Here is an 11371-nt window from a genome sequence, read left to right on the forward strand (position 1 = left end):
GACGATGTGAGGGCAGGCAAATAGGGAGAATACATTTCTGGCAATTCCTGCAGAGTTTCTGATTGTCAAGAGCTGACTGTCTTGGGGGAACACAAACCAAACTAACTCAGGAGCTAACACTGAACAATTTCTCATTTGTAAACTCGTTATTTGCATTTGTGCTCTATATAAAAGAATACTTACAGTGCCTTCAGTTTCTGAATACAATCCTGACCAAAAGCTGAAAGTACTTTTGTCCAGCTGATATAGTCGAGATTTTTCAAACGTTTCTGAATCCATGATTTGTCCTAATTCTTTTGGTACATGGGTAGTGGTTCTGTAGACACGTCTCTGAAATAAATGTGGTAACAAAAATACTTTAATAAACATTCAAATCTCAGTTCACTTGCTTACTTTAAAATAATCTTTTAAGAGTCCTATCTTCACAGCAAGACTAGGTCCAATCAATTGTATCTGTTTCATCTAGTGTATATGAAAACACATAAGTATGGCATACTAATAACAGTACCTAGCTCATAGCCTCATTACTGACAGTCCTTGTGAAAAATCTATGAGCTGCTTTTCTTCTATTTTTTTTTGTGTGGTATAATCTTTAATATTAAGGTCATATCCACTTAGAATTTATTGTGAATTACGGTAAAAGATGTTGGGCTAAGCCTAATTTCTGCCAGATTTACTTTCTGGTTTTTCCTGCAGTTTTTACCAATCAGGGAGTTCTTTACTAAGTAACTTATGTTTTCTGGTTTTTGAACAATGGATTATTGAATTCCACTATATTATCCCTTGTCTAGTCTGTTACACTAATCTACTTCTCTATTTTCTAAATAATACCAAATAGTTTTGATGACTACTGTTTTTATTATATAGTTTGAGGTCTGGAAATACCATTTAATCTTTATGCATACCTTTTTTGTCCACTATTTCCCTTGATATTCTATGTCTTTTGTTTCTACAAATGAATTTTTATTATTTTTTCAAGTTCTGTAAAGTGTCCCTTTGATTTGACCGGTATAGCAACAGGACCAGGACTGTAAAGTAACTTTTGGCAGTATTGTCACTTTTTCTTATGCTAGTTCAGCCCAACTGTAAGCACTAAATGTTCCTCCAGCTATTAAAATTGTTCTTTATTTCTTTGAAGGAGCACTCTGTCACTGAAGTTGTGCAAGCATTTTATGCACTTTGGTAAACTAACCCACAACTATTTTCCACCTTTTATAGTTACTCTAAATGGGATTTCCCTTTCTATTAGTGCCTCTCAAATTTTGTTATTCTTATACAGAAACACTTTTGATTTGTGTGTTTATTTAGCTTGAGACTCTCCGGAAGCTATTAACCGTCTCAGTTAGTATTGCAGATGATTCTCTAGGACTTTTAAGTAAATCAGCAAAAAGAGGAATTTTATCTTATCTCCTCTTTGCCTAAATTTCCATCTTTGATTTCTTGCTCTTGTCTTACTGCTACTGCCAACACTTCTAGAGCAGTATCAATTAATACCAAGGAGAACAGACACCATTACTTTACTCCCGTATTTTGAGGGAACCTTTTGATTCACTCAGAAGAGTTTAGGGTATTGATAGCAGAGAATCCTAGAGTGGAATGGCCAAAGAAAAGGAAAAGATTAAATGACTTATTCTAGTAGGTAAAATAGAAAGTTAACCTAAAACTGAATTTTAACATATTGTGATCTTTCCCTGGCTCAAGATTTATAAATGTTAGTTCAAACTGTCCTGTGGAACAGGTGCAATTATTGCATTTGGGTATTTCTCTCTTTAAGAATAAACACTTGGATTTAAATTCATGTTAAACTAATAAAATTATTTCCGGCAGACTCATACCTAAAACATAGAATATACTATTATTTTTTTTCTTCAACAACTGACTTATCCATAAACTGAAGGGGTTGGACTAGATGATGTGTTCTAAAAGTTATGATGTTAATTTCAATTTCACAAAGAAATATTTATTAAGTGCTTGTTAACATGTACAAGCTGCTGGGGATACAAAGACAATATACATTTACTGCTTACTTAGCGGAAGGCTAAGCACTGGGGATCCACAAACAAAATGAAAAAGGCCCTGTCTTAAAAGAACTTACATGATACAAAGGTTATATGTTAATACAATGTATAAACAAAATAACAGGGTGAGGAGAGGGTCGAACACTAACTGGATAGATCAAGAAACGGTTTGTGTAGGAAGCAGCGTTTGAGCTGAATGTGGAAGGGAGCTATCGATCCCAAAAGACGGAAGTGAGGAAGGAAAACATTGCAGGAAAAGGGAAACAACCTTATATGAACACAGGCCTGGAAATGCGTGATGGAATGCTCTATATAAAGCAGAATGACTAATTTAGCTCGAATAGAGAAGAGAAATATTATGAAATCAGTCTAAAAAGAATCTTAAATGCCAAAGAAGGGAGTTCATATTTTTACCTAAAGCCACTGAGGCTCTATCATTCGGCAGCTTGGTGGAGGATGCACTGGAGAGACTTGGGAAAAGATTAGCTCTAAGAGGCCAATTAGTCGACTTTGAGGAGAATCCAGGGAAGAGCTGATGAGGCATTAGACAAGGGTAAGGTAAGAGACCAGAGAATTGTTGTGGAGGTAGAACTGACAAAATTGGGTGACTGGGGAGACCGAAGAGCTGAAGGTGACTCCGGAGTTGGGAACCTGAGTAACTGGAAGGTTTTTTTGACAGAAACAGGAAAGTTGAGAGGAAAGCTGGTTGTTGATAATGAGCTGTGTCAGATATATTGAGTTTGAGATGCTTATAGGTTACCCAGGTAGAGATGTCAAGTATGCAAATCAGGAAGTGAGGAATAGACATGTAAAAATGGGAATGATCTGAATCAAGGTAATCACTGATCCCACAGCAGTGGATATGATCATCAAGAAAAATAAGAGAAGGGAGCCCAGGAGAGAACCTTAGGGTACACCTACGCATGGAAGTGGGACAAAAAGTGAAATGGTCCCTGCCTTGTTGAGGCTTACATTCTACCAGAAATGAGCAGACACAAAGAGTTTGAGGACAGCCAAATTAAAATACAGTCAGTTCACACAAATAACCCAGAGCTATGTGAATGGGGAAGAAATTGTAGGAACCCAATTAGCTGTCATTCACAGATTTGTCTAACAGCAAGAAAAATGTGTCTATCACTAAAAATATCTCTCAACACTTTGTACAAAGGCTCTGTGTTACACCTAATATTTTATAACAATTTACATAAATATATTTATATATACTAGTACATATTATATTGTTAGATTATTTAATGTAATAGGATTTAATTAAATATATCCCTATATCCAGAATGTGACATACTAGTCAAATGTGGCCTGTATGACCTCAGGATGTGGCACAGGATGAGATTTTTGGTGAAAATTTTTCCTCCTTAAAACTGTTCCTACACGTTCATGCCTAGCATATCTAGGCATGAACTGTCACACCAGTATGGTCAAAACTCCTGCACGTCACTGCACTGCTGGGTAACAGACTTGCCACCAGGAGCTATATAAGTAAGCTTCAACTTGTATAGTAACTGGAATAGACTCATGCACGGACTTCATGGACACACACGGATTTCTGGAAATATGGCCTACTCTTGAAAAACATATTTGATGAGAAAAACATCTCAGATGAGATAAAGCTTTGACAAAGAACCTTACTAATACAGAGCACTGTACAGTGTTGGCCTGATGCCAGTGGACACTGACTTTGCCACTTCTTACCCAAGTGACCTTGGGCAAGTCATTTCTTTGGGCCTTAATTTCCCCATCTAAAACAAAACAAAGCAAGGGGGTTGGACTAATGATCTCTAAGGTCTATTACAGCTCTAGAGGGAAGGGAATAAGCATTGCAGACCACCTACCATGTGCCAAGTGCTTTACAAATATCTCATTTGATCCTTACAACAGCGGGAGGTAGGAACTGTTATTATCCCCATCTTACAGGTGAAGAAACTGAGGCAGAGTGGTTAAGTGACTTGTCCAGGGTCACACTGTTCAGATGACTACAGGCCTGGTGCTCTATCCATTGCACCATCTGATCTTGGAAACAGCTATTTGAAGTCCTGGGCTTCCACTACCTGGCTCAAGCCTCTCTTTCTATCCTTATTTCATAAAATCCTTTTTCATGAATTCCAGCCAACTCACCTTCCATCTCCTATCCATGTATTTAAACAGGCTGTTCAGTAGGCCCGGAACATACTTCCCTCCTCATCTCCACAACTCAGCATTCTCATCTTCCTTTGAGGCTGAGTTCAAGACATTACATCTCCCATGAAACCCTCCCCAGCATTTCCAGTTGTCATAGCACCCCACCTCCCCAGTACAATGTGAACTGTTTACTGTGCAGGGCTTACTTCATTTTTGCCTTTGTACCTGCTGCGCCTTGCACACTGAAACCCTTGATAAATGCTGACTAAATTGAACTGAATTGTGAAGTAGCTGAAGTCAGGTGTAAGAAAGTGAAGCTGAAAGACAACCGAGGAGTTGCCTAAAGGCACAAGATGTGGCAGAGTCAGGAATCAAATCAAGTCTACTGACTCAAACTGGAATGCTCTTTCCCCTACACTGCATTTACTACCTAATTCTTTACCTTCCCAGACAAAAGACATATGGCAGATACATACACACACACACACGTATATAAAAATGGTGAGGCAGAAATACTTAGGGTGAAAGAAGACCTGCAGGTACAAGGCAGAAATGGAGGGAGAAATTGAGAGAAGAGGGGGGAAAAAAGAGGTGGTGATAAAAGAATGGCAGGGAACAGAACTGTTTTGGCACTCTGAAGAGGAATGTTCTCGATATCATGCAGAGTTGCCGTTATTTAATAATGGCTCACATGAGCCTTCAAAGAAAATGGTGTATGTCTTGCATGACTTTATAGATCCTCTTAAGTTCCTGAAATCCAAAGTCCAGCCTACAGCCTGGCTCAAAAGTAACCCTCAAAGACTCAGACTGCAAGCAAGGCACAAGCTCCAGACAACTCCACCAGAAGGAAAGGCTTTGAAGATGTCCCAGTGAACCACCTACAGCTGTCATCTGAGGCCTGGACCAGCTAACCTTGAGAGGTGCCTCACCCGACTGAGTTTATGAGCTTTTCAGTCACAACAACTCATCCAAGACCATCAGAGAAGGGTTATAATCAGCGTCGGTGGAGAGAGTACCCACGCCAAGCACATTCTGGATTCCTGAAGTACTGATGCCTAGGAGGTAAGCTCCTGGATACAGCTGAAAGGCATCAAGCTTTGGGAAATGGTTTTCTGATCTCATGGCTTCACACTAACACCAACAACGGAAAAGATGGTCCAATGAGGTGAAAAGCAAAAGAAATGACAGGCCAGTAAGAGGGAGAAGAGCTGGGAGGGACTTCAGAGATCACCCAAGCACAATCCTCAGGACTGCACGGCACAGAGACTTGGAATGAGAGTGCCTGGTCCTTCAATTCGGTATCTGTGTGACCGTGGACAAGTCACTCAATCTTTCAGAGGTATAATTTTTTCATACAACAAAGGTGGGTGGACTAGACCTAACAAGGTGCCTTCGAACTCTAAATCAATGGCCATACAGTTTTCTATTTCCTCTTTTTACGGATGAGAAGAATGAGGTGCACAGAGAAGAAACGAACTGCTCAAAGTCAAAGGGCAAGTGAGGGGTAGGGAAAGAATTCAAACGCAGGCTCCCGGGTCAGGACTATGAATTTCGTAGAGATCCCAGGATTATAGCAGGGTGGCCTTCGGTTCCCAGGAGGCTTTCCGCCTTACGGAAGAGAATTTCCTGTCCTCAGTTTCCCCATCAGCCAAATGGGACTGCCATTCTTAATCCTACTGAACTCACAGGGTTGTCATGGGGAAACATTTTGGGGGAACTCAGCCTGAAACAGCGGAAAAAACACTAGACTGGGGACTCATAAGTGTGATAACACCCCCTTTAACTACCTCATAGTGTAAGTGAGAGGAAACCAACGTGGAAAACCCTAAATCCCCATCGGTACGTGAATGATGACGAAGCTACAGAGCCACGCGCCAATGGGAGGCAGGGGATCTCGGAGGGCATCTGGTCCAACCCTCTCATTTTACACGTAAGAGAACAGAACCTTAGGGAGGTGAGACTGGCCAAGGTCACATCAGGGGGGGCGAGCAGGGCGGCGGCGATTCGAACCCAGATCTTGTCCCCAAAGCCAGCCTCTGGGGGAAGTCGCTCAAGCCAAGCATTCATCAGATATTTATTATGCGCCTACTGCATGCCAAGGATGGGGGTGGGGTGGGGGCAGAGAATGAAGAGGTCTGATTAGTTGTTTTGGTGGGGTAGGAGAGGGGGGGGTTAGGGGAGCGCGGGGTGACTGCGACGGGGCCTAGCGCTAGGGGGGCCGGGATCCTCGGCCCACGTGGGCAGGGAGCGGGGTGCGGCCTTCCTCCCTCCTCCTCCGGCTCCGCTCACCTGCCGCTGCGCCAGGAAGGTCTCCCACAGGTAGACGGTCCAGGAGAAGAGCAGCACCGCGCCGAAGATGCGCTTCTCCAGCGGCAGCGCCCACAGCGCGTCCAGCAGCGGAGCCCACATCCCCGCGGCCTGCGGCTCTCCTCGGCGCTCCCACACGCCGGCGGCGTCCCGGCCTCCTCCGTCCCCTCCGCTCAGCACGCCCGCCCGTGGGAAGGCGGGGGAGTCACACCCACATCCGTCCCGTCACCCGGCTCGGAGGTGTCACCGCCACAGCCGTCCCAGGCGCCTCAGCGCGTGCTCGGTGTAACAGCCATATCGGTCCCCATCTCCTCAGCCTCCGGCGTTAGGGGCCCACATCCGTCTTCGCAGCCGCGTGCAGACGGTGTTACACCCAAACGTGTCCCGGGTCCGCGCCCAGCCGAGGCGGCCCCTTCACATCCGTTCCCCGAGCCCGGTTGTGTCACACATCCAGCTCGCTCACTCAAACCCCTCCAAGCTGAGCTTGCGGTGTCACATCCAACACCTTCCCCGTAAGTTAGGAAAAGGCCCGGAAGCCGAGCAGAGAAAGCGTGGGCAGCCCCTCGACTTCCGTTCAGCCCCACCCTGGTCCTCGTTCTAAGAGGAGCTGCGCCTGCGCCCTTCGGACGCCCAGTTGTAAGGTCCGCTGCTCCCGCTGCCGCTCCGGCTCCGCGCGCCCCAGCGCCTGCAGCCTTCTAAGCTCGCTCGCGGCCCCTCCTCCGCGCAGTCTCCGACCCGGCCATCAGTTTCCCCGCGCATGGCTGGTCCTAGGTCTAGAACGAGGAAGTGTGGAAGTGGATGCCGCCGGTCTCCAGGCGGGGACCTTGGCTCGCGTCCTCACCCCTTCACCCCTTCCATTCATTCATCCACCCATCCAGGCTCCGGGAGCTCGGTCCCTGCCTCAGTCTCCCTCTCTAGCCCAACCCAAGCCCTCATACCCCGAAACTATTGCAGTTGGCCCCTTTCACCTCCCTACACCCAGCTGCTCGGCCTCAGCCACTCCAAAGACCCCTGTGCATCCTCCACCTGGGAGGTGGGTGGCACCGGAGACCTCATTCTTACCCCAAATTATGCCACCTCCATGACCGACCTCATACCCTCCCTCTCTGGTCACAAGCTCCTCTCCTTCCGTCTCTCCCTCTGCTTCGCAGGGCCCGGCCCTCGTGAGTCACGGAGGCCAGGTGAAATCTTGCTGAATTCGTTTGAATTGGTTCATTTCTTCTGAAGCTCCTATACATCACAGATCATAGGTTTAGAGCTGGAGAAAGTATAGAGGTCATCACGTCCAGCCTCTTTCCAGACAAGTCATCTGAGGCTCCCAGAGATTACATATGATGGATAGGTAGGATGGAGAGAAAGAAGGAGAGTGATAGAGATCTAAAGAGAGACGGATGGATGGATGGACGAATGTTGCTTGTCCTTTTGAAGAGGACCAATGACATCACAAGTGATGTCTTGGCTGGCAGATGATTTGGATTTAAGCGAGGCAGAAGTGCTCAAAGTCCTCAGCCATCACTGGGACAAAAGTCAAGGCGACTGTTAAATGGCCCGGGATGCAGTGGATGTTCTTGGTGTCTTCTATGTCTGACCAAGCTCTAAGTGCTCCACAGTTTCTGCTTCAGCTGCCTTCAGGGCTGTTAGAACAAATTGTTCTCATCCCCCTATTCTATCAGGGGAAGTCTTCGTATGCTTGGGGTAGCCATCCCCCTAACTCACTGACAGGTTCGAGGTCTGTTGGTTTAGCCTGTCTGCTGAGATGGTTTACCAGGGTGTGTCCACTGTGGATGCTACGGCTTCTTGGAGCCACAGGTGAGAGGTGGGTGAGCAGCCCTGAAAAGGGATCAGCAAGCCATCATACTAGAGGTGCTAGTCCTCCTAAAGACCCCATACATCCCAGATAGATAGATAGTGAAGGAGAGGGGGCCCCACATGTGTTAGGAAAGGACTACAAGTATAGAAAAAGCTGTCTTTATGTGACTCCAAGGGAGGGAGAATAGACCCTCTCTAGTGTCTTCCTCACCTCGCTCCAGGGGAGGGGTGGGGCGCGCAGGGAACAGGAGGTTGGGAAGGAGACTCCTCTGTTCTCCTTAAAGAGAGAGGGGTTTCAGGCTAGAAGTGTATCTGTCTTCTCCCTTCAACATTATTAGTCTAGGGAATATGATCTGATTCAAACGCCTGATCATTTTGTCGTGGAGGGAGGACCCCAAGCTCTGTACCCAAGGCTTAACCCTTTACTACCAAATACCAATTCAACAATGAACACATATAGCAAATAACAAACAAATACATTTATCCAAACCATAATAGAAATCAGAGAAGGTATGTACAGGGGAATATATACCAGAAAATACAAAGTGAAAGAGCTCTCCCACTGGAAAGGAAATAACTCAGCTCAAGCAAGAGATAGTGTCGTAGATAGGGTTTAGACTATGGGAACCCCACCCTGAATCTTCTCACTTCATCTGGCTTTTCATGCCCAAATAGCCTAGGGTAGCCTTCTGTAAGGTCAATAGGGAATAAGCTCTTCCCCCACCCATCAATAGGCCTTATGTGGAGCCCATTGAGGGAAGCTTGCTTACACACCTTTTGTTAATTTCTAATTAGATGCTGAGCACTCTGAGAGGTGAGCTTTTGCTTTGGGGGGAGTGCTTAGGAGAAAGATGTTGTGATTCCCTGGTCGAGTCTCTGAGTAGCTATATGTTCAGAGTTCCCCAACTCCTGAGAGGTAAAGGCTCTCTCCATGCAGTGGTGGATGTAAAGCTTTGATTCAGGCAGTAGAGCCCTGTCTGTTGGTCTTTATTTCTCTTTGTATTTTTTCTATGTAATTAAAGATCTTTGACCCCTTTTAAGTTGCTTTCTTTAGTAAAGCCAATCTAAGAACCTGTGCTAGCAGCCATCCTGGGTATGCCAGCCTTGTTGCCATTACACCTTCCATTGTCTGGTTACCTCTGGATTGCCTTCTGGCCATTTCCCACTCTTGATCCTATCAAAATATCTATACCCAAGTCTGTTTCCCTAGCCCCCTACTGTCTGTCATCTCCAGGTACCTCCCACCCTTAATCCCATTCTCTTGGTTCCTGGAATCTGACCTCACTCCAGTCCCATCAAGATCCTCCTTAGGCTCCTCCTCAAGACCCTCCCTAAACCCCTCCTCCCATCACCCCAGGACCACCCTACATACCCCCACTAGATCTTTCTATATATGTCTCATCTTGCCTCCATGAAGGTGCTCAGATTCAATCTAGCTTAGATTGAATCTGGCCCACTTGTCAGATAAGCATCACAAATGGTGAGATTTCTTAAGACTTTACCCAATATGGCAAATCTTTAATAAACTGTTTTTTCTCTTTGGCTGAAAGAAGGCTTGAGTTGAATTTATTTGAGCAAGACCCGGGGTGTTGGTATTTTGGGGTCTTGAGCACCCCTAAACCTCAACATATGGTTCCTTGACCTCAACAAAGGGAAACTCTTCAAAGTCTCTAGTGTAGCAAGCTGGGGATAGGGACATAATGGAAACTTCTGGCTTTTCTCATGTCTTCCCAGTCTTTTTTTTCAGCCACCTACATGGGCTTGGCCTTTTCCATCTTCCCCCTCAAAGCTGGAAACCAGAAGCACCAGAAGCAATTCAATACTTGAAGAGGGCTGGCACTTGAAGAGTCCCTAAGGGGACTGTCACTTGAGGAGTCCTGAAGGGAACTAAGGCTCTCATATGCCTCTCACCACCTCCAGGTGGCCCCTCCCACAGGGTAAAGCCTTCATCACCAATAAGCAGGGTGTCCCATACCAATGGGCTTTGGGACAGAGGTTACAGATAGATGAATTCCTCTCCAGGCTTTATTCCTGGTTCTTTAAACTTTCTCTACCATGCCACAGAATTCTCTTCACCCTAGAAGCTCACTTGACCCCTGGATTTCAAACATCCAAGTACTCACCACCCCTGAAATCTTGCCCTCTAATTGGTTGGTTGGTTCTTCACCAAACCTTTATTTTAAGGAGAATCTCCAGTCAAACCACTTCTTCATTCCTTTCCTTTCTGCCTGCACTGTTCCATGCTGCCCCCCCTTCAGTTTCTTTTTAGATATTGTCTTCTACCATCAGAATGTAAGATCCTTGAAGGCAGGCACTATCTTTCCACTTGTATTTGTATCCTGGTACATAGTCTAATCACTTAACAAATGCTTCTTGACTTGACTTGACATAAATAAATGAAAGAGACACACAGAGAGAGTTTATTCAGTGCTTACTATGTACTATGCACTGTACAAATACAAGTAAGAAAGACAATTTCTGCTCCCAAGGAGCTTATATTCTAATGCAGGAAGACAACACATAAAGGGTAGCTGAACAAGTGGAAGGGAAGGGTACTTTCCCTTGGAGTTTGGTGGATGATAAGGAGGTGAAATCCTGCAAGTTGACTTGGGAGTGAAAAGAGCCATGGCAGTGGCTTTTCAGGACAGTGGAGGTTTCTCCAGGGTAAGAAGGCGATGAGGAAAAGGAAGTGAAGCCCAAAGAGTGGAATTGGGAGAGTGTCTTGCTCAGGGTCACATGGAAAGAAAGTAGTGTTAAAAGGAAAATTATTTGTCCTGATTAATGAGGCAAAACTTGGGACAAAGAGAATTAAAAGGAGTTTATTAAATAGATCAAGGTAGCAACATGTTGGCGCATGGGATGGAGCTCAGGTTTGGAGTCAAGAAGACTCATCTTCCTGAGTTTAAATCTTGCCTCAGAGACTTACTAGCTGTGTAACCCTGAGCAAGTCACTTAACCCTCTTTGCCTCAGTTTCCTTATCTGTAAAATAAGCTGGAGAAGGAAATGGCAAAACCAATCCAATATCTTTGCCAAGAAAACCCCAAATGGGGTCACAGAGTTGGACACAACTAGACAACAACACAAGCAACATGTTAATGTT

The 11371-nt window shown here is 45.2% G+C and overlaps 1 protein-coding gene across 1 annotated transcript in view; it reads right to left on the bottom strand.

Annotated features, from left to right (window-relative positions):
• ZMPSTE24 (zinc metallopeptidase STE24) overlaps positions 1–6800 on the bottom strand; it is a 49755-nt gene extending 42955 nt beyond the window's left edge. Inside the window, exons 1-2 of the mRNA XM_036744656.1 lie at positions 6444–6800; positions 184–330 (exon numbers count right to left, since the gene is read on the bottom strand). Coding sequence (XP_036600551.1) covers positions 184–330; positions 6444–6563 — 267 coding nt within the window. The 5' untranslated portion in view covers positions 6564–6800. The remainder of the gene's footprint in view (positions 1–183; positions 331–6443) is intronic.
• Between the last annotated feature and the right edge of the window lie 4571 nt (positions 6801–11371).

Source organism: Trichosurus vulpecula, chromosome 2 (assembly GCF_011100635.1).
Source record: "Trichosurus vulpecula isolate mTriVul1 chromosome 2, mTriVul1.pri, whole genome shotgun sequence".
In the NCBI taxonomy this organism is placed as follows: domain Eukaryota; kingdom Metazoa; phylum Chordata; class Mammalia; order Diprotodontia; family Phalangeridae; genus Trichosurus; species Trichosurus vulpecula.